Here is a 25,111-nt window from a genome sequence, read left to right as displayed (position 1 = left end):
ACCATTTCTCATTGCGATGTCGGGCAAACCTCACACATTAGGGGAACAGCTAATCTTGCCAGCTGTAAAAGAAGTCCTGAAGACGGTGCTACACAAGGCACCAGAGCTAATTATCAAAGAGTAACAGCTAGCTCTGTCCAGAAGAGGGTTGATGAAATAGCAGAAAACGTCGAAGACCAACTCTACACAATTCTGAAGAAAACCAAATTCAGCTTGCAGTTGGACAAGTCTACTTTGCCAGGTAATGATAACCTCCTCCTCCTCCTCGCATATGTGTTCGTTTTGTGAAAGAGGAAAGTTTATGCCAAGAGCTGCTCTTTGCCAGAAACTAATACCAAGATGAATCCATTTTCAATGTGGTCAAGAGCTTTACTGCCTGTGCAACTGATGATTCACCATCGATGACTGGCTGTCATCGCGACTTGATCAGTTATCTCAAAACCAGTCTACTTGTCTTCAAGATGCACTGCGTGATTCACCGACAACATCTTGTTGCACGAAACCTCAGTGGTCGTCTTCATGATTCCCTAAACACGGTCATGACTGCCGTGAATAAAAACAAATCTCATGCTCTGATCTCTCACCTGTTTCAACAGCTTTGCTTTCAAAACGACGAAGACTTTCAAAACTTGCTGCCCCACACAGAGGTGAGGTGGATATCACCAGGAAATTGTCTGAATCGTTTTTAGGTCTTGTTTGATTCAATAACGGAGTCCTTTGATACTACCGTCCCATAACTTAGTGTGAGGCTTTAAGGTATAAAAAAAGATATTGCACACTTGTCTGACTTATTCAATAAATGCAACAAAGTGAATAAGCACATGCAAGTAAATGGTGTTAATCTCATCCAAGTTAAGTCAACCATTTCAACATTTCAACCGAAACTTATGTATAAGAGCAATCTTGGACGCAGGGAGTTTTTTTCCAGTTTCCTTGCTTGTCTGGTTTCGGAAAGGACGGAAAACTTGCAGACGAGGATCTGTTTGTCTTTTGCTCTCACCTCACTGAACTGCACGAAGATATGAAGCGTCGAGTTCCTGACTAGATAGTCAACCCCTTTTCATTGACATCGGTGAAGAAGAAAGTGGAGAGTTAGAAGAGGAGCTGATAACTCTTCAAAATGATATTGAACTGAAGCCTAAATTCCGCAAGTGCTATCAAGAATTTTGGCTTCAAAAGGCTGTCCGTAACCGCTATCCGGAGCTTTGGAAGAAAGTCAAATCGTTTTTCATTGCGTTTCCAACATCTTATTTGGTTGAGAAAGGATTCAATGCAGTCACTCGCCTTCTTACGAAGTAGCGGTGCAAGCTCCAAATTACAGAGCACAATTCAGCCTGAGGTTGAGAAGCCACTTTCAATTCAACAAGCTCATCCTTCTCATTGAACCACCACCCCCCTAAAAACTTACCCGGATGGGCTGTTTTAATGGTATACTATTATGGCTTTAGTCTTTCATCTCTTTTCTTTTGCTATGAACACCGTAGCAACATACACTTTTTCAATGCACGAACTTCGTGACATTTATACGAACAAACTTGTTATTGGTGCGGAATTCCTTTCGTACAGGACTTATAACATTGCCTTTTCTATACATTCCCTTTTTGCACGTATTCCTTTTCTTTTTATGGGAGACTCTTGTACCATTAACAGTGCTACACTACTAATAATCAAGACCTGTACCTTCAACCACTCATTTGTGATTTCTATTTCATGTACAGTTGTGTGTAGGTTTTTAGAAGTCTACACACTAAATCTACAGAAACTACTTTTCCGGGCAGCATACTTCTGACAATTGCTCTCAGTATGTTTGCATATTTTGTTCTTTATTTTTCAATTTTTGTATTACAATGCTGCTTCCCTTTTTTCTTAATGACTTATCGACTTGTCACGGGATAATACGGTGATGTACCAAACCGAGTCAACTACCATTCTTCACATATTGTTTGCATTTACGAAGTGGAAAGCTCCGTTTACCGGAACAGTATCGCTGTGCATATGTGCAGCACATTGTTGAACGTTGCCGCTAGAGGTTCTTTTGCGAAACAGAGAGGCAACAAGACCTGTTTCTGCTGTACCTCGAAGAGAGAAGAACTGCAAATGAAGGGCGAATAATGTCTAACCATCAGAAGTTCTCGGAAACTTACATCCAACAGCCAAATGCTTTTGAACACCTTTCTCTCTCACATTCCTGAAGAAAATAATTATTTCTTCTCTGTGAAATATTCAATTAATTCACTGTAAGTTTCATCTTATATTTCAACACAGATCATCATATACTCTCTGCTTACACAGAAATGCCTTTCTTTGACACACTTAGCCATATTTGCTACACTTACAATGTTTGTCGTTGGTATATATAATTTAAGACAAATAAAATTATTATGTGGTTGTTCAAGCGAGTCGATGATTTAATTTCACGCCTAACAAGGACACTTCGTTAAGTCCAAAGCCTTCTCATATTACTACAACCTTTAAAAGCACTCCTGCCACTGCACTTCTGACTTCAATATACGTTATAAATTTGTGCATTATTTTATCGAGTAAGAAAACATAATGAAGGTTTTTTTTTTGGCAGTAGATTGGGGGACTCTATGAATTTATTATATTATTATAGTATTGTATACAAATTATATAATATTATATTAAATATCAAATGATTTATAGTATATATAAATTAGTAGAATATAAAATATTTATGCATAAAAATAAGGGTGGGGCACTGGGGATATTAAGTGACCATGAGGTAGGGGGGGGGCAATGGCTTAAAAAGTTTGAGAACTTCTGCTCTTAACGAAGTCCTCGGTCATTTGGCCATGCTACACCTGCAATTCAAATCTTCAATAGTTATTATATCAATCTAACAGACAAAATGTCTTCAACAGAACGCTAACTTACCTGAGAAATACCAGTCCATTTCAAAAGAGGTACTTTCATCTTTCATTGTCAACTTCCAGTGATAACACCAGATGCCTCGAACTCTTGCTATGCCTAAACATCGTTCTTCTAGATCTTGTGATTTGAAGAATAAAGCAGCTACTCCAGAAATGGAACGGGAATTGAGCCTAGGTCTTGGATTATATATGCTTTGCGATATGTCTGACACGGTACATTTTCCTGTAATAAAAGCAGCGGATAAAGTTTGACAATCATATAAATTATAAATAATTTAAAGCATTATTATTTCTTTTTATTCAATCAATCATATACTTGGTTCGATCACTGAACTGCGGTCATGCTAGAATAACACTTTACAAGGTTTAATCGATTAAATCTATCCCAGAACTGTTTTTAGGTTTGATACTCTTTACTCTTTTACTCTTTTACTTGTTTCAGTCATTTGACTGCGGCCATGCTGGAGCACCGCCTTTAGTCGAGCAAATCGACCCCGGGACTTATTCTTTGTAAGCCCAGTACTCATTCTATCGGTCTCTTTTGCCGAACCGCTAAGTGACGGGGGCGTAAACACACCAGCATCGGTTGTCAAGCGATGTTGGGCGGGGGGGGGACAAACACAGACACACACATACATATATATTACGACAGGCTTCTTTCAGTTTCCGTCTACCAAATCCACTCACAAGGTTTTGGTCGGCCCGAGGCTATAACAGAAGACATTTGCCCAAGATGCCACGCAGTGGTCCTGAACCCGGAACCATGTGGTTGGTTAGCAAGCTACTTACCACACAGCCACTCCTGCGCCTTTTACATTTACTATCGGTCTCTTTGTTAGCCAAACCATCAAACTACAGGGACATAAACAAAATACCGGTACCAGTAATCAAGAAGTGAGAGACGAAAATAACACATACACACATATACACACACGCATACACACATTTGCACACACACGCACATATATATATGTGTGCATGCATGTATACATTTATGTATATATTATGCATTTGGTCACATAAACACATACATATACGTATATGCATGCATACGCATATACATATGCATACACATACGCGCGCGCGTGTGTGCGTGCGTGCGTACGTGCGTGCGTACATGCGTGCGTGCGTACGTGCGTGCGTGCGTACGTGCGTGCGTGCGTGCGTACGTGCGTGCGTGCGTGCGTACGTGCGTGCGTGCATACGTGCGTGATTGCGTGCGTGCGTGCGTGCGTACGTGCGTGCGTGCGTGCGTGCGTGCGTGCGTACGTGCGTGCGTGCGTACGTGCGTGCGTGCGTACGTGCGTGCGTGCGTACGTGCGTGCGCACGCGCTTGAAAACTTTCTCAACATGAATACTGCAGTTTTGCGGCTTTCTATAGTATATCCACGTTAAGTAAAGCGTACAGAATGCTATGAATAGATAGTTTTCAGAAAAAGTTGCACCTTGTCGATCGGGAGAGGCTGCAATAGAAAGATGGTTCCCTTCTATTTCGTGTTTGCCAATGGGAATGCGTTCCTTGAGACCCGCAAAGATACTGAAATACCTATTTCTTTACTACCCACCAAGGGGCTAAACACAGAGGGGACAAACAAGGACAGACAAACGGATTAAGTCGATTACATCGACCCCAGTGCATAACTGGTACTTATTTAATCGACCCCCGAAAGGATGAAAAGCAAAGTCGACCTAGGCAGAATTTGAACTCAGAACGTAATGGCAGACGAAATACGGCTACGCATTTCGGCCGGCGTGCTAACGTTTCTGCCAGCTCGCCGCCTTCAGATACTGAAATACCGTCGCTGTTTCTTCATCTGATTGCATGTGAGCACTCTCGCCGCCAAAGTCTATACAATTCCTTTAAGCAACTGCTGATGATTGTCGGAGTTGGTTCTCAACTTCTCGTATGAAACCAATTAGCACATTGGTTATTATGAGACTATATTATTGTATTTTATTCATATGAATGTTTCTTATATATAAATTTACCACTGACGAGGGAGCTGGTTTCCATCAAAGATACAAGGCTCCATCTTTGGGATGTAGTTAATACAGACAGATTCACATTTAGAACTTGAGAAAAGTCTTGCATATTTTTACTGTTCCAGTCACAGATTGGACTTGTAATGTACGCATCAGCCGGTCAGTTTCCCTTTCTGAAAATCCCAGTTTGTTCAGATTCTTCTTCAAGCATGCATGAATCCCACCATCGACTTGTGATGATATGTATACATGCATGATTCGAATGATTTTGAGGTTTTTCCATTTATTAAGTTTACAATTTATATGTGTGATATATATATATATATATATATATATATTATATATATATATATATATATATATATACGTACACATGTGCAGTTATTGCGTATCAAATTCACTCACAAGGCATTAGTCGGGCCAGGGCTATAGCAGAAGTGATTCTAGGCCAAACTGATGCACTGTTATACTGAAACTGAAGCCACCTTGCAGCAAAGCGAATTTCTTAACCACGCAGTCTGCACTGAAACATATGAATATGTGAGCTAATTAAATGTTTCTAATTTAGGCACAATGACAGCAGTTTTGAGGGAATGGGTCATTCGATTCCATCGAAAACAAAGTTGGCCGCATTCGAATGATAAAACGTAAAAGTAATTTTAGATCGCTAGAATACTGTGTGTCGCTTTCCTGTGATAAATGCATCTTGTTTTTAAATTGTTGAATGTTTACATTACATTCTGATAATTTTATTATTTTTTACGTTTCAATCAGTTCCTTCATGAGTTCTTTCTTTGATCATCTGATTGTCATATATTGAATTTAGAAATCTTATTTAATTGCTCATACGTCGAGGAAGTTGACAGTCAAATTCGAATGGAAAAGGAAAGGGCTGAAATGTTGTTTATAGTCAAATTATACAAATGATGTTATTAACAGTCAGAAAATTTTAAATATTTGATTAGAAGTAAGTCAGTGTAGATGAGAATGTTCAAATATAATGTTATTGTATCATTAATATGGCATCTTATTCGGTTTTGCTTCATTTACCAGTTTGGTAAATAAACACAAACTCTATATAATTCTTATGTAGCTAGTGTAAGCAAATAAACATATTGTTTAGAAAGGAAAGGCTCATTTAGTAGTAGTAGTAGTAGTAGTAGTAGTGTAGTAGTAGTAGTAGTAGTAGTAGTAGTAGTAGTAGTAGTAGTGGTAGTAGTAGTAGTAGTGGTGGTGGTGGTGGTGGTGGTGGTGGTGGTAGTAGTAGTAGTAGTGGTGGTGGTGGTGGTGGTGGTGGTGGTGGTAGTAGTAGTAGTAGTAGTAGTAGTAGTAGTAGTAGTAGTAGTAGTAGTAGTAGTAGTAGTCGTAGTAGTAATAGCAGAAGCAGCATAAAATGCTATTTCTCTGTCTATTACGCTGGAAAGAGAAAGCAGTGGCTGTGCTGAGAGAAGTGAAAGGGAGGAAAGCAAAGTATAGTAAAGAGAAATTGATCAGAAAGATATATACATAGGCAGATAACTGATAGAGCGTAATATAGGGAGGGAGTAAGAAAGTAGTAAGTGAAAAGAGTAGCCGTGCAAGCAAATTACGAAATATAAGGAAGGAATGAAAAAATACAAGAAAGGAAATAGCAATATGAGTAAGAGAGGAGAGGTGGAAAGAAGGAAAATGAAGTTCTACAACATAGCGGAGAATTAGAGATAAAATGCGATGAAATTACAGAGGTATTAAATGTGAGAGAATGAGAGGGAAAGTGATATTCATAGAGAAAGGAATTCGTATATGAGAAATTAAAGCATGTGAGAAGAAAGGCGTTAGGAAATAACGAGGAAGCAGATTTTAATTGAGAAGAAACGGGAAAATATAAATTGATAGAGTACATATATATAAACTGATAGAGGACAAATAAAGATTAAGAATAATGAAGGCCATTTAGTAGCGGTAAGAAGAATAAAAGTAACTGAGAGAAGACAAATGAAATACAAGAAGAAAATAACGCAAGTTTAAGTCAAAATATTAAGAATTACTGAACATTAAGAAATACTACTAATGCAACATTCATAATTAGTTGTGATATATGTTAAATATGAATAAAGTAAAACCTCACCTTTGTTAGGTAAGACTGTTCTAACTTTATGAGTTGCCAGATTGTAGTAAACTAAGGTTCTGTCAGAACCCTGCAAGTCTATTAAGCCTTGATTTGTTTTGCCATCATAATATTCCAGCGATTGCGTAGTATTTTTTGCTATCGCATCTGTCATTTCCATCTGGAAATAAAATTGGTCACTTTGCTTTGGCATAACACTCGCTGAAATGAATGAAAAATGCATATTGTAATCTTCAAAAGATAATCGCGAAAGCGTACTGATTTAAAATTTAGGATTTGGGATTTGTTCAGAGGAGAAAAAGTATGATTGACCCAGGGTTATTGATGCTAAAGAAGTTACCCACATGATAGTGTTAAACCGAGAGACTTAACATAATACAAACTAGAATTTCTTCAACTAGTTGCCAAATACACTGCCATCCACATTTCCTGGCAAGAAATGTGACATACAAGATATAGGAAGATCAGATCAAATATTTTAATCGATAAGTTTCAAATATCATTTACAATGTATATACAAACGTGGAACTGTACTTGCCGTAATATCGAATTAATATATGCACTTAAAACAGGTTTTGATCAAAATACCATTGTATGTAGCAAATATAGTGTATATACATAAATTTCACTCAAAACTTTATGCGTAATGTTATTTAAACAGAGCTAATTGGTTAAAATGGTTCTGCAAAAGAGAAAAATATTTTCGTGTAAGTTTACATTTAGTAGTGATGACAAAGAAACGATACAGTGGCATAAACATACCTAGGCTTCCAATTGCGTTCGTGCAAGGCTTACAGAATACTCTGGTGAACGTTGTCATTATAATGAAGAGCAGAAAGACGCTGAATTTTTGAAAACCCTCCATGGTTACTGGTTACTGCGAAAATAAATATTAAAAAATTTTGCTAAATTACATGTTACCATCTTCTGACAATCGTGGAATCAGAACTACACGGTTCATGCATGATAATGGTTGTCTCTCGTAGTCCGATAAAAACGTTCTGCAATTTCTTGCTGAACGACTTACTCTTTTACTCTTTTACTTGCTTCAGTCAATTGACTGCGGCCATGCTGGAGCACCGCCTTTAATCGAGCAACTCGACCCCGGGACTTATTCTTTGTAAGCCCAGTACTTATTCTATCGGTCTCTTTTGCCGAACCGCTAAGTGACGGGGACATAAACACACCAGCATCGGTTGTCAAGCAATGCTAGGGGAACAAACACAGACACACAAACATACACGCACACACACACACACACACATATATACGACAGGCTTCTTTCAGTTTCCGTCTACCAAATCCACTCACAAGGCTTTGGTCGGCCCGAGACTATAGTAGAAGACACTTGCCCAAGGTGTCACGCAGTGGGACTGAACCCAGAACTGTTCGTGTAACTTGCCCCCAAGTTGTTCCAAGACTCCGGCGAGTAGTCTCCGCCAAGGGCGGATATATTTGAAAATTAAATATAACATCTCAATCTGCATTTTCTGGGCTTTATTTGAGCATATTCAAACTCGATATATCATTTTGTATCGAGATATTATCTGAATAAATATGTCTACATTTCGTCTGATCACCCTGTAAATACGTTTTGCTTTTATACCACATGTAAATAATTTAATCTAATAGAACTTAATTTGCTTTGATTAAATTTCATTTAGCACCTATCTGTTGTACAAACCATCGAAAACTAACTAACTCATAATCCAGCTACAAATACACTATGACCTATTTAAGGGTCTAGAAATCTTATTTCGAACTTAGACTAAAGGTCAGAATGAAGTCAACCACGCAGTAATTTTTAGATCTATATCAAGTTTCTATTTCTCCCTCTCACCTTCTTTTTTCTTCTCTCAAAAGCCATAGCAACCTTGCAAAATATGTTAGCCTCGCATAAATACACTCAGTTCGCTTCGAACCACATCTGTGAACAGACCTTGAATAAAAGTGTATAGTCGAAAATAGCTGGATACAAATATGTACTTTTGATATCTTGTACGGGAATACATTAAAATTTCATTTGTATCAAAATATCTTATTCGCTTTGAAACCGCGACTTGTTCGCTGATAAAACTTCGCAAAAGTAATGCAGCACGAAGTTTTGTCAGTGAACAGCAAACGCACACACACAGTGGCTGTGTGGCAAGTAGCTTGCTTACCAACCACATGGTTCCGGGTTCAGTCCCACTGCGTGGCACCTTGGGCAAGTATCTTCTACTATAGCCTCGATCTGACCAAAGCCTTGTGAGTGGATTTGGTAGACGGAAACTGAAAGAAGCCTGTCGTATATATGTACGTATATATATATATATATATATATATATATATATATATATATATATATGTGTGTGTGTGTGTGTGTATATGTTTGTGTGTTTGTCCCCCCCCCCAACATCGCATGACAACCGATGCTGGTGTGTTTACGTCACTGTAACTTACCGGTTCGGCAAAAGGGACCGATAGAATAAGTACTAGGCTTACAAAGAATAAGTCCTGGGGTCGATTTTCTCGACTAAAGACGATGCTCCAGCTGACCACAGTCAAAATGACTGAAACAAGTAAAGAGATCGTTGATCACTTAAGTAATAAAACTATAGATTTAACTATTTTTAATGTTTTCAACATCGCAAATGAGTAGAGTCAAACTAGTTAAGTTAAGTTAGTTAGATTAATTTTTTTGGCTCAAAAAGCAAAAAGCAAGGCCATGTACGGGGACATGGAGTTATGTACAGGGAGGGTGTTCATGCAAAGAGTTCAGGCCATTTCTGGTCAAGAGAGACTTTGAACCGAGCGGTCGTCGGCATCTTCACTATCTCGTCCGGCATCTTATTCCACGGACCCGCAACCCGGACGGAGAAAGCCCCTCTCCTTCGATTGAGATGAAATCGTCGCAGATAGAGCTTTTCGGAGTGACCCCGCAGCCGACTCTCTGGAGCAGGAGTGAAGACCAGCTCCTTCGAGAGGTTACAGATCACCACGGCGTGGTCGTTTTTCTAGAGAATAAAGGTCGAGCGTCTTCAGCCTTTCTTCATAAGACAAATGCTTGAGACCAAGAACCATGCGGGTAGCCAGCTTCTGGACTCTTTCGAGATGCTGTGTGTCTTTGAGTAGATAAGGAGAAGAGGCTTGAATCCCGTACTTCAATATGGGTCTCACCAGCGTGACAACTAAATATGATGAGTGGGTAATATCCTTTTCGACCAAGCAAGAACGAAAACTCCAAATAGTTATGTCTATGGAGCGTTAACAGCGGAAGTGTCGCCTTTTCCATTGCTTTTTATGCGATACTGTAATAACTGAATTACCTTATGATAATTAACGGTAAATTAGATTAATTGATAATTGAATTATAAAGAAGCGCTAACTACATATTTAACTTATAAAAAAGTGGGATTGATAATTTACATAGTTTTCAGTGATGACCTATATCACTAGTATATCTACAGTATGATAAAAAAAAAAAATCAGTTTTATCGCCAGGTAAACAAGATGTCGATGAACTTCGAACTAAATGAAAAAATTATCCTCCTGCTTCGCCACCATCTACGCCGACATCGAATGAATCAAACCAACGCAGGTGTCTCTATTTCTTTGTTATCCCAGTCAAATATTAATAATGCTTTCATTGCGCCAATTAAAAAATTCTAATTTTCCCCTTAACCAAACCGATTTATTCTTCAGAAAACATTAATTTTAAAGAACGATCGTTTCATTTATAATTATGAACTATAATAAAGAGGCGAGCTGGCAGAATCATTAGCACGTTTGACGAAATGTTTAGCAGTGTTTCGCTCGCCGCTACGTTCAGAGTTCAAATTCCGTGGAGGTCTACTTTACCTTTCATCTCTCTGGGTCGACAAATTAAGTACCAGTGAAACACTGTGGTCGATGTAATCGACTTAATCCGTTTGTCTGTCCTTGCTTGTCCCCTCTGTGTTTAGCCCCTTGTGGGTAGTAAAGAAATAGGTATTTCGTCTGCCGTTACGTTCTGTGTTCAAATTCCGCCGAGGTTGACTTTGCCTTTCATCTTTTCGGGGTCGATAAATTAAATACCAGTTACGCACTGGGGTCGATGTAATCGACTTAATCCGTTTGTCAGTCCTTGTTTGTCCCCTCTGTGTTTAGCCCCTTGTAGGTAGTAAAGAAACAAGAATCGTTAGCACGCCGGGCAAAATGTTTACCGGCATTTCGTCCGTCTTTATGTTCCGAGTTCAAATTCCACTGAGGGCGACTCTGCCTTCTATCCTTCGGAGTCGATAAAATAAATACCAGTTATGTACTAGGGTCGGTATAATTGACTAACTCCTCCCAAAAAATGTCAAGCTTTGTGCCTATAGTAGAAACGATCATTACTTATAATACTGAGAAGGCGGCAAACTGGCGGAATCGTTAGCGAATCAGACAAAATGATTAACAGCATTTCATCTGCTACTTAACGTTCTCAGTTTATTTCCTGTCGATGTGGGGTTCATAAACTAAGCATCTGCTAAATACCAGGGTTGCTGTAATCAGTTCGTTCCTCCCTTCAAACTGCTGACATTGCGTCGAACAAAATGCTTAACGGCATTTCTTCTGACTCTTTATGTTTTGAGTTCCAATGCTGTTGAAGTCAGCTTTTTTCTCCTTACGAAGTTTAGGTAATAAAGTACCGTTCAAGTGCTGCGGCCGATGTGAACGGCTATCTCCTTCCCCTAAAATTGCTGCGTTGTACCAAAATTTGAAATAACTCTTAATATTTCCTTCGAGATTCGTCTGTCTTTACGTTCTAAGTTCTAATTCCGCCGAGGTCGACTTTGTCTTTCCTCTTTTCAGGGTCGGTAAATTAAGTACAAGTTGTGTACTGGGGTCAATCTAATCGACTGGTCCCCTCTCCAGAAATGTCGAGCCTAGAGTAGAAAATAATATTTCCTTCGAATTTTGACACAGAGGGGTAAAGTCGATCACATCGACCCCAATGTTCAACTGGTACTTAATTTATCGATCCTGAAAGGATGAATGGTAAAGTCAACCTCGGTGAAATTTGAACTGAGAACGTTAAAATAGACGAAACGCTGTGAAGCATTTTCCCCAGCTTACTAACTATTCTGCCAGCTCGGCAGAATAGTTAATAATAATCATAAATATTGGTTTAAAATTAAGGCAAAATCGACCTCGGCAGAATTTGAACTCGGAACATAAAGACGGACAAAATACCGCGAAGCATTTTGCACCTCTGACATTGTTTGCTCTTGTGTCAAAATTTAAAACTAATAATGAGTCTTATTTTTTACCCATTCTGGTTCTCGGGCCCCTAAAATAATTTATATTATTTTATATTCTGAATTCAAATTTCGCTGAGGCTAATTGTGTTTTTTATCATTTAGGGATCAATAAAAGAAATTACCTATCAAGAACTGGTAATTATTACATCAACTATCCTTTCCCTCGTGTAGCTTTAACAATTATTACATAAACTGGAAGCAATTAATTTATGTATTAGAGCTGTGAGTGAACGGGTGTGTCACACAAAAATGCCAAACAGTATTTATGTTTGCAATTAAATCTCATATATATATATGTATACATACATACATACATACATATATACATATATATATATATATATATATATATATATATATATAGGAAGAGTTTACGAAAAAAAACAAAAGACAGGTGGTGTACAAAACGAACAGATGTATTAGTATAACGCTCAGGAATAGAAAAAGTCTTTTACGTTTCGAGCCTACGCTTTTCAACAGAAAGGGACACAGAAAAAACAAGGAGAGAAAAAAAAATGTGTATAGTGGCTAACGATCTATCATGGCGTCTATATATATATAAATATATATATACATATGCAAAATCTCACTTTGAGAATATCTAAGCAACTGGTGTGCAAAACACCACCTTGGTATGTTTAAAATGCGAAAGCAGTAAGCAAGGGAGATGACTCTAAAATTTCTTTTAGACAAATGAATAAAATAGATGTGTCTTTAAAGTAAACTCGTGAAAACAATTGATAACTTTCAAATTTCAGCTTTATGAGGTCTCGTCAGCCAAACAACTTCGGTTGAAATTTATTTCATCTCCTCTTTAGTTTTTATTCGTGTTATTTTTAGTTTATACATCTATCAAAATTCTTTCATCACACATTCTGCGACCTCACCAGTGGCTCTCTGTCCCATGTGTCTGCTCTTGTCCTCCTGTGGAATATATCTCTATCTGCGCATGCGTTTACGCCAGTATAATTGTGTGACTGTGCGTATGTGTGTGCATGTGTTTAGTATGTGTGTCTCATGTGCATGTATATGGGCTTGTATATTACACTGTGCCCTTTAATTTATGTTTATTCATTTAATATAAATACATATAAATGAATATATACGTACATACAAACATATATACATGCATAGATAAATGCGTATAAGTGCAGGCAGGGATGTTTGTTTAGGAAGCTCGCTTCGGAACCACATGGTCTCGGGTTCAGTCCCATTGCGCAGTACTTGGGGCAAGTGTCTTCTATTATAGCCCCGGGCCGAGCAATACCTTGTGTATGAATTTAGTTGACGGAGACTGTGTGGAAGCACTCCTATGTATATGTGTGTGCATCTGTTTGTTCCTCTGTATGTGTCTGTGCCTCTGTGTGTGTGTGCGCCTGTGTGTGTTTTTGCATCTGTGTTTGTCACCAGCACCACTGTCTACCGCTTAACAAACGATGTTGGTATATTTATGCCTAGTAACATAGTGGTTCGGCAAAAGGGCTGATAAAGTTAGTACAAGAAAAATTAGTAAAATTTAAATCAAGAACTGTGATCGATTTCTTCGATTAAAACTCTCAAGGTGGAGCCTCAACATTGCTACAGTCCAATGACTGAAACAAGAAAATGTTAAAAAATAACAAACATATATATATATATATACATATATACATATATGGCTCAGTGGTTAGAGCGTCGAGCTTACGATCGTGAGGTTGTGAGCTCGATTCCTAGACCGGGCTGCGTGTTGTGTTCTTGAGCAAGGCACTTTATTTCACGTTGCTCCAGTTCACTCAGCTGTAGAAATGAGTTGCGACGTCACAGGTGCCAAGCTGTATCGACCTTTGTCTTTCCCTTGGATAACACTGGTGGCGTGGAGAGGGGGGGCTGGTATGCATGGGCGACTGCTGGGCGACTGCTGGTCTTCCATAAACAACCTTGCCCGGACTTGTGTCTTGGAGGGTAACTTTCTAGGTGCAATCCCATGGTCATTCATGACCGAAGGGGGTCTTTACCCTTATATATATATATATATATATCTGTTTGTATATATATATATATATATATATATATATATATCTGTTTGTATATATATATCCGCATACACACATACACCGAATTGACGGCACAAAGCCAGCAATTTGAAAGAGGGGGTAAGTCGATTACATTGATGCCAGCACCTTGCTGGTACTTATTTTATTGACCCCGAGAAGATGAAAGGTAAAGTCAAACAGGATAGAATTTGAACTCAGAACGTAAAGAGCCGGAAGAAATGCCGTTAAGCACTTTGTCCGTCGCTTTAATGATTTTTATTTTATTCAACGGAAATTACTCTGTTGCAAGAATTTGGATTGAACCATCAGTTCTTTTCCTGTAATATCTATTACATTTGATATCATCCACATCAATTTACCAGCCTAGAAGTGTTTGCAAAAGATATGGATACTTTCTTTTGGGAAAACATGTCAAATTATGGTAAATTCTTTCTCAAAGCCTTTCTTATTTGAAGACCGCAAAGAATTTTTTTTTTTAATACAATATTTTATAAATAAGTGGTATTATTCAGTGAATACTTAACTGATATGTATAATTATGAAAATAATAATATATATTACCACAGAAAAAAAAACATATTAAAAAAAGGAAAACGTAATACAAATTCATTAAATAAACGTATTTATATTAAATAACTTACCTGTTCCAAATTAGATCCAAGAATAAATAAACTTTCGACACGACAACAGATAATAGAAAAGTATTGAAAAAACGAAAGATAAAACCACAGACACTGTCACACAAACGCAATCATACACAATGTCACACACACAAAGAAAGTATAAAAGGATTTTATTAGAATAGATTAGTAAAATCGTCTGCTCAGAAACCACTATCTTGATGAACATTGGACTTTAGCATTTAATCTCTGTAACCGCTTTCAATAATGCTTCTATTTTTTTTTTCTTATTTTTGAAATTCTATCAGTGAATGGGACTACGGGCCATGCTGGGGCACAATCAATCAGAATCTCACCTCGGTACTTATCTTAAGCTTGGTATTTATTGGCAAAAGTGTAAATAAACACATGCACAATTACAGATATTTTATATATATATACTAGCAGTATCGCCCGGCGTTGGTCGGGTTTGTAAGGGAAATAACTATATAAGCATTTTTAGAGAGTTACTTCCCTTATAGATGCCAATTCGGGCTTTCTTAGCCATTTCTGTTTTGGTGTCTTCAAGCCATGAAGTCGTTGTTCTAAAAGAACGCTGGTCTCCTTGACAACGCTTTACGACGTTGATTTCCTTACACTCCCTTCCCCACAGCTTCACGAGGGAGAGAAGAAGGGGGAGAAGCAAACAGGTGCAGGTGTGACCATGGACGCCAACTCCGCCGCCATCGACACACGAAAAATTATGCATTAAAATGGAATAAAAAATGATGTTAAATTATTTTTAAAATCGTAGACTCATCGTTGACGCGCGCTAATACGCAGACGGGCTCGATATGAATCACGACTGTAAGATACCCGAATTTGGTTAAACTGCACCGCAAAATGTGGGAGTAGTTAGGAATCTAAATCGAAGGGGACAGACACTCACAGAACTACAGTTTTATATATATATACTAGCAGTATCGCCCGGCGTTGCTCGGGTTTGTAAGGGAAATAACTATATAAGCATTTTTAGAGAGTTACTTCCACTATAGATGCCAATTCGGGCTTTCTTAGCCATTTCTGTTTTGGTGTCTTCAAGCCATGAAGTCGTTGTTCTAAAAGAACGCTGGTCTCCTTGACAACGCTTTACGACGTTGATTCCTTACACTCCTTCCCCACAGCTTCACGAGGGAGAGAAGAAGGGGGAGAAGCAAACAGGTGCAGGTGTGACCATGGACGCCAACTCCGCCGCCATCGACACACGAAAAATTATGCATTAAAATGGAATAAAAAATGATGTTAAATTATTTTTTAAATCGTAGACTCATCGTTGACGCGCGCTAATACTCAGACGGGCTCGATATGAATCACGACTGTAAGATACCCGAATTTGGTTAAACTGCACCGCAAAATGTGGGAGTAGTTAGGAATCTAAATCGAAGGGGACAGACACTCACAGAACTACAGTTTTATATATATATACTAGCAGTATCGCCCGGCGTTGCTCGGGTTTGTAAGGGAAATAACTATATAAGCATTTTTAGAGAGTTACTTCCCTTATAAATTCGGGCTTTCTTAGTCATTTTTGTTTTGGTGTCTTCAAGCCATGAAGTCGTTGTTCTAAAAGAACGCTGGTCTCCTTCACAACGCTTTACGACGTTGATTTCTTTACACTCCCTTCCCCACAGCTTCACGAGGGAGGGAAGGGGGAGAAGCAAACAGGTGCAGCTGTGAGCGTGGACGCCAACTCCGCCACCATCGACACACGATGCATTTTATGCATTAAAATGGAATAAAAAATGATGTTAAATTATTTTTAAAATCGTAGACTCATCGTTGACGCGCGCTAATAGTCAGACGGGCTCGATATGAATCACGACTATAAGATACCCGAATTTGGTTAAACTGCACCGCAAAATGTGGGAGGAGTTAGGAATCTAAATCGAAGGGGACAGACACTCACACAACTAGAGTTTTATATATATATATATATATATATATATATATAGCCGCAGGAGTGGCTGTGTGGTAAGTAGCTTGTTTACCAACCACATGGTTCCGGGTTCAGTCCCACTGCATGGCACCTTGTGCAAGTGTCTTCTACTATAGCCTCGGGCCGACCAAAGCCTTGTGAATGGATTTGGTAGACGGAAACTGAAAGAAACCCGTCATATATATGTATATATATATATGTATGTGTGTGTATATGTTTGTGTATCTGTATTTGTCCCATCCAACATCGCTTGACATCCGATGCTAGTGTGTTTATGTCCCCGTCACTTAGCGGTTCGGCAAAAGAGACCGATAGAATAAGTACTGGGCTTACAAAGAATAAGTCCCGGGGTCGAGTTGCTCGATTAAAGGCGGTGCTCCAGCATGGCCGCAGTCAAATGACTGAAACAAGTAAAAGAGTAAAAGAGTATATATATACACACATACAAAATTTAGAGGATTGACCACCAAAATTGGACAGCCTGTGTGCTAGATATAGACGTCAAACTCTCCATTTTCCACAGAGAAAATGGCGATTTTGACGTCTATATCTAGCATACAGGCTGTCCACTTTTAGTAGTCAATCCTCTAAATTTTGTATGTAAAATTTTTTAATCTTCGGATTTTTTTTTAAATATGCAAGGCCACTGGTTTTAATTGATTAATATCAATTTCTACCCTTATTTAATTTTATATATATATATATATATATATATATATAGGAGGAGACCCCTTTCGGTCATAAATGACCATAGGATTGCACCTAGAAAGTTACCCTCCGAGGCACAAGTCCGGGCAAGGTTGTTCTCATGGAAGGCCACCAGTCACTCATGCATACCAGCCTCTCCTCTCCACAACACTGATGTTATCAGAGGGAAAGGCAAAGGCCGATACGGGTTGGCACCAGTGATGTCACAACTCATTTCTACAACTGAAGTAACTGGAGCAACGTGAAATAAAGTGACTTGCTCAACAACACAACATGCAGCCTGGTCCGGGAATCGGACTCACAACCTCACGATAGTAAGCTCGGCGTTCTAACCACTGAGCCATGCGCCATCATATATATATATATATATATATATATATATATATATATATATATACCGGAGTAAGTACATAAATGTAAAACAAGGTGGGAAAACGAGTACTCAAGTACCAGAGGTAGAGTAATATGCTTTAAAAGCAGCAGAAATATAACAAATTTAACAAAACTGTCCGACGAACGGGAACGTGAAACTGAGTAACAGCTTTTGTTATATTTCTGCTGCTTTTAAATAAAGAATATATATATATATATATATATATATATATATATATTCCTGATGAAGGCCGATTTATGGGGTTACCCTGGGTTTCCCGTCCATAGATGGTTTAACTTTGTGACATATCGTGTCAGACCTCAAGACCTGTTGGCCTATGACTTCTTTAAAACATGGAGGGGAAGAGTCTGTATTATCTCCCTTTGCTAATGACTATCGACTTCCGCTCGTACCGCTATCATCTCTTCTCTCTATATATAAACGGCAGTTTGTCTGTTTGTGTGTCTGTGTGTCTGTCAGGTTGTACCCTCACCTTGACCACGACTTTCAGCCGATTCTGATAAAACTTGACACACACATAGCCCAATGTCATAATTCAAAACTAACGCACCGAAAATTTTGAAAAGTTTCCACAGTTCTGAAGAAAATCGATAAATTCGACATGGGGTCGAAAATCTAAGCTTTTTATATGCAACACATTTTCTGTTGTAGTTTTCGCAACTTGCAATTGATTTTCACCAAACTCATGATGAAGCTTAATGTTACCCTAAGAAACTTAATTCTGACGTTAGTTTTCCATGCAATACCTTACCATCAGAAAAAATCGATAAAATCATGTCATTTTGGGAAATCGCGTTCAAATTCAAGATGACATATTTTCGACAATATCTTTCACAAATTGGTAGGAATTTTCTTTAAATTCACAGCGAGCATCATGTCTGCTCCAAGGAGCTATATGGCCCTTTTTATTCCAATAGGATACTTTATTACTGGAAAAAATCGGTTAATTAAATCATATGTGGCACACATAGCAAACCGATTTGTGTATTAAACACAAACCACAGACTGTCTAGGGGACGCAACTCGACCTTTTTAACTCTCGGAACACGTGGGGTAAGTATCTCAAAATGTATAAAAATGTACAAAAACGGCAAAAAAGCGGGCAGCAATGTGAGTGACAACAACGAAAAAGTCAAAAGTGACCAAACTGAACAAACGAATGGAAAAGGTTTTTTGATGCACACGACAAAAGCTGTTTATAATAAACCAAGAGTTTGCAAGTAGCGTCCGAGGACCCTTATGGTACGTCAAAAATTTAAGGTAAAACGTTTGGGGTGGTAGTTATAAAGAAAGTTTAAACAAAAAAAGTATTCGAATAACTTGCGGCTGCAGCAGCTATTAGCAGAAGTGGCGGTGTTGGGGGTAAAGTCTCGAATGTAATTTCTTCCTGGTAGGAATTGGTTGGGTTGAATTATCGATAGCTGTTTGATAGTTATTTGGGAGTGAAGAGAAGACATTGCAACCTACACATGCGCCTTCGTTCCCTAGAGTGAAAGGACTAGATTGGGATTAGTCGTTGCCTACTAGGGGCTCTTACATACCCGGGCAACGCCGGGCTATGCTGCTAGTTCAGCTATAAGAGTAAACTATAGGGGATTATCTCCGTCTCCCGTTAGCTGTCAACTTTCGGCGGTTCCCAAAAGACCAGCAGAAATCTGAAATGCAAACATGACCCGAAAATCTCCGTTCTGGAGTTAAGTATAGCCCATTCGGTTATGCATAGCTTGCAGCGTAACGTCCCGTTGATGTATGGGCCTTGATTTTCGAGGTTTTTCAATGAGATCGACTGTCTAACTGAAAGAAGCCCGTCGTGTGTGTGTGAGTGTGTGTGTGTGTGTGTGTGTATGTGTGTGTGTGTGTGTGTGTGTGTGCATGTATTTGTGTGTCTGTGTTTGTCCCACCATCATCGCTTGACAACCAATATTGGTGCGTTTACGCCCTCGTAATCTAGCGGTTCAGCAAAAAGAGACCTAGGCTGAGATCTATTTGTTCGGCTAAAGTATGGCCGCAGTCAAATGACTGAAATAAGTAAAGGAATAAGAGAATACAGGATGCAGTGAATAAATTGTCGTCTAAATTATACAAAGATGAAAATAACACTGACATCTGATTTTAACAGATATATTTACCAAAATTACATAAAAATCTTGAAATATTTTCAAATACTAAAGAGTAAATTTATTCAATAAAATCGCCACGGCCTCCAGACGACTTCGTAATTTCCTGCAACTCTTCTGGACGGTCTCCTTGTTTAAGTTGGTAAATGTCAAAATTCTTGCCTTCAATTTATCTTTGGTGTTACAAGGAGTTTTGTTGCTCTTTCGCTCAACTGCGCCCCACATAAAATAATCAAGGTTGGTTGTAGTCTGGCGAGTTAGGTAGCCAAATGTTAGGGATGATGTGCTCGCAGAAATTGCCTGATAACAATGACTGGATTCTCCTGCTTTTGTGATATGGTACAGAATCCTGTTGCCAGACAAAGGGTCTTCCAGCAGCCATCCTCTTCACCTAGGGTAGCACTACTTCCTCCAGGCACTTGATGTAACCCTCCGTGTTGAGTCTGAGGCCATTGTGGGAACATGAATGGGGGTATAACGTCGCCATCACTAGTGATCACTCCAAACACTATGATGCTGACTGGATGTTTGATTTTTATCACTCCCGGTACGTTTTGTGGAAACGGCAAACACTCAGATTGACACGCAAACACTCTGAAATGTTCGTATTGGAGCTACATGTGCGAATGCCAAGCAGTACTGCATATCATTTCCAAATTTCTGGCAGAGTGAATTGCGTCATGGTGCTGTTTTTCTCACAAACGGTCCCCAACTGACTTTACAAAACTGTGTAGTCGACAAAATCAAAAACAAACGATGCACATACGGGAAATTAAAAATATAAAATGGTGACAATTTACTCATCGCACTCTGTGTGTGTGTGTGTGTGTGTGTGTGTGTGTGTGTGTGTGTGTGTGTGTGTGTGTGTGTGTGTGTGTGTGTGTGAGTGTGTGTGTGTGTGGTGTGTGTGTTTTAAGAATGTACACAGTTCGTTAATTTGAACTAAAACTGCTTCCATCGATAATAACGAATCTTTATTCAGCCTATTGATTAAATGCTATGTCGGTAATCTTACAATGACTGTTTAACTATTTGAGCTTGCAGCCTATTTTCGCTTAGTATATTGTACCAGTGAATACTTGCTAAAGATGAAACTCAAAAGCGTAGAAATCCGAATGTAGCAATACTACCACCGCTTCTGGGCGATTATCACTTGATACAGATATATTTATGTTGTTTAAACTGTACGCCAATTTAAAAATGCTTTCGCAAGATGAATGCCGAAATTTAGAATGCTTTCAACAATATATATGTTTTATGTGTGATACAGAGATGATTGATTTGAACTAATACTGCTTCTGTCGCTGACAAAGAATTTTTATTCGGCCTTCCGGCTAAATGCGTGACCTTTCAATTGCTATATGCTTTTTATTGTCAAGTGATATTTTACTGGTTATGGCATAAAACTTGTCAGAATGTTACAGTTGGTTTCGTGCCGAATATTGCCACTCGACAATATCGATAACTTTTCAAACATTGGTGATGCTTGAAGCAACAAGCTTCCAGCTATGACTGGAAACGCATAGCCTTTGTTATGATGGAAGTACATAGACTTTATGTTGACGGTCGTGAGTATATCTCCGACCATATAGGCTTCTTTATACTAGACCCTAGATACGAAATTCCTTTGAATATGCTTTGGCTTACATGGAGACAACATTTTAGCCATCTCTAGAGATGGACAAGCGCAGGAAAAACCTGATACATGCTCTTAATACTCTAAGACCCAAGATTACAATAGAGAATAACCAAACAGTAATTAGATGTAACACTCGATCTGGGCACAGTTTCAGACGATCTTTACACAAAACCAAACGAGAAGCTTTCGTACATCAACACAGCTGCCTATGACTCGCTTATCGAGTTTAAAAACCTGGTAAAGGGTGTCAGTGGGGGTATCTCGAATCTATCGCACAATAAATGTCTCCGATGAAGTAGACTCCATTCTATAACGAGGCTTTTGGCAACCAGCAGTTTCAAGGCCGTATTAATTACATGCCCAGCCCCAACACCCACAAGAAAAGTACCGCTGCAAAGTTATCTGGTCAGCAGTTTTTCTTACCTGAGTGGGTAGGGTCTTCCTTAAATTAGTGACAAAGATTTGACGCTGGACCATAGATTAGTGAGATATTTAATAGACATAACTTACAGATCTCGTTCAGCTGCACAGCTAGTATCAAAACATATTAGTTAGTACCCGCAAGCTGCGGCTCATGTAGGGTTTACAGTAACTGCCGAGTTAATAGTTAATGCAAAACAAAACGAAGGGTGGGGCCAACCAATACCAATAGGATGACGTGTATACAGAAATACGTCAACGCAACGGGGCACTTTAAACCCATGGAAGGTGAAATGTTACATATTTAGTTAGCTATACAGCAATTTGGAGGCGCAATGGCTCAGTGGTTAGGGCAGCGGACTCGCGGTCGGAGGATCGCGGTTTCGATTCTCAGACCGGGCGTTGTGCGTGTTTATTGAGCGAAAACACCTAGACGTTCCACGAGGCTCCGGCAGGGGGGGGCGGTCCCTGTTGTACTCTTTCGCTACAACTTTCTCTCACTATCTCTTCCTGTTTCTTGAGTAACGCTGCGATGGACTGGCATCCCGTCCAGCTGGGGGAAACATACGCCACAGAAACCGGGAAACCGGGCCCATGAGCCTGGCTAGGCTTGAAAAAGGCGACGTTTATCGTTTATACGGCAATTTAGTTGCTGGAATGTTCTAGGCCGTCTCCTAATGGAAGTACAAGATGCAGTCACAGCTAGGTGGAGAGGAAAATCATTCTAATAAAATTCACATGATTAGAGTGCTTTCCTCTACTCGACAAGTGAAACTTTCAGGTGAAACCCTCATCAGCGGAAATATATTTTTGCGTCTTAATCTTGTCCGTTTTTGAATTGTATACACGCTTACAGTTTACATGCTTCACCCACGGCTAACATTAATCCACGAGAAATAACTCCTCTTTCCTCTTGAAATATATTTTCTGTTATTTTTCGTTCCACTTTTTGCAAATACCGACCCTGTCTAGAGTCTATATGCCCCCAGCTCTATTGTTTATATTGAAAATGCTTTTTGTTCTGACTTACTTATGGACAGCTAACATATAATACATGTATGTGGTCTGTACGTGTATGTATGTCTGTTTATACATATGAGCGTGACTGTGCTCGTGTGTGTGTGTGTGTGTTGTGTGTGTGTGTGTGTGTGTGTGTGTACACAAAAGGACAATAATAGAAAAACTCAGAAGTAAACAGAAAAATAGAAAATAATTTAGAGCTTGCTTTCAGTATATTTGGAATGCACCGTTTTCTTTTATCAAATAACCATAAACTCTATGCAACTGCGGGGCAATATACACAGAAGATATCAACACTAGGTAGGTTGAGCAAAAGAGTACGATAATAAAATCTAGTTGACAGTTCAGAGAAAGGAATATTTGATATTTGTTGTGGTGGTTGTGGTATATTATGTTTGCTATTGTCGTTAATGGAACACGTAATGCTAGAAGCTGACCTGTTGAATATGTTGTGGATGTTAATGTTAGTATATATATATATATATATATATATATATAATTCATATGTGTATCTGGTTTGTAAGATACTTTATGTGAATAATATTGGCATAATAACTCTCCCTAGACACAACTATATATATATAATGAAGAAATAAAAGATTTTTTCCAAAATGCTGACAACATTTTTTCTCAATATATATATATATTCACATATATACATACATATATATATATACATATATATATATATATATATATATATCTATATATAATATATATATATATATCTATATATATATATATATATATATATATATATATATAGATGTATATATATATATATATATATATATATATAGAGAGAGAGAGAGAGAGAGAGAGAGAAAGAGAGAGAGAGTGATCCCTCACCACGATGGGCTGCGTGCACTGAAACACTTCCTGGACCTCCGAAGCAATCCACAACCTTACACCTCTACACTCGTTCGTCTGGCCGAACTTGTCCTCTCACTCAACTGCTTCTCGTTCGTGGGTGATTTCTACCAGCAGTTCTCGGGAGTGGTCATGGGAACGAGAATGGGCCCCAACTATGCGAACCTGTTCGTTGGCTATGTTGAGGCCCAAATATTCTCAAGTCCCACCGGTCCCACTCCGGAACTATATGGCCGTTATATTGACGACTGTGTCGGTGCCACCTCACTCTCCCGCGAACATCTAGACTCCTTCCTCTCTTTTGTTAAATCTTTCCATCCTGCCCTCCATTTCTCCTGCACTATCTCTGACACCTCTTTCTCCTTTCTTGACATTTCGGTCAGCATTCATCACTCCACTCTTACCACTTCCATCCACTATAAACACACAGACTTACACTCATACCTCAACTTCTCCTCTTCCCACCCCAAACACACCAAGTTTTCCATCCCCTATTCCCAATTCCTCCGTCTACGCAAGCTCTGCAGTGACGACCATGACTTTGAGACTCAGTCTCAACTCATGGCTCGCCACTTCATCCTACGTGGATATCCCCTCACCACTATCCACACCGCCCTTGCCAGAGCACGTTCGGTGGACCGTGCATCTGCTCTCTCCCCCCGAACCCGCCCTGCAGTCTCCCGCCTCCCTTTTCCCCTCACCTACCACCCAACTTGCCAATCCGGTCTCTGAAAGCTTGACGCGCCGGGAAGGACACGTTCAGCTTCCAGTATCTGGGTCCCTGCCTATGGAGCCTATCTAGGTCAACAGTACAGATCACAAACTTGTGGTCTGTAGTTGATGAATTCAGATTGTGAACACCCTATGCTCTTCCTATCTGTTGGCCTACAAAATACCCTGTCTAGATAAGATCTGGAAGACCCAATACTGTTTTCCATGTCCACACTGGAGTGTTCGGGAAATCCAGTCTGAACCTGTCCGCCAGCTGGAAACGTCTGTCTTTCAAGGCTTTTTCCACATGCTCGCGTTTAGCATTTTCTTTTTAAAGTTTGTTGTGGGTGTTTGTGATG

At 39.1% G+C, this 25,111-nt stretch overlaps 1 protein-coding gene across 1 annotated transcript in view; it reads right to left on the bottom strand.

Annotated features, from left to right (window-relative positions):
• LOC115216787 overlaps positions 1–15,048 on the bottom strand; it is a 77,388-nt gene extending 62,340 nt beyond the window's left edge. The window contains exons 1-4 of the mRNA XM_029786358.2: positions 14,920–15,048; positions 7,744–7,858; positions 6,982–7,182; positions 2,896–3,114 (exon numbers count right to left, since the gene is read on the bottom strand). Of these exons, the coding sequence (XP_029642218.1) occupies positions 2,896–3,114; positions 6,982–7,182; positions 7,744–7,846 (523 nt within the window). The 5' untranslated portion in view covers positions 7,847–7,858; positions 14,920–15,048. The remainder of the gene's footprint in view (positions 1–2,895; positions 3,115–6,981; positions 7,183–7,743; positions 7,859–14,919) is intronic.
• Between the last annotated feature and the right edge of the window lie 10,063 nt (positions 15,049–25,111).

This window comes from Octopus sinensis, linkage group LG10 (genome assembly GCF_006345805.1).
Source record: "Octopus sinensis linkage group LG10, ASM634580v1, whole genome shotgun sequence".
Classification (NCBI taxonomy): domain Eukaryota; kingdom Metazoa; phylum Mollusca; class Cephalopoda; order Octopoda; family Octopodidae; genus Octopus; species Octopus sinensis.
The sequence above is the reverse complement of the archived record's forward strand: the minus strand, read 5'-3'. Positions and strand labels throughout refer to the sequence as shown.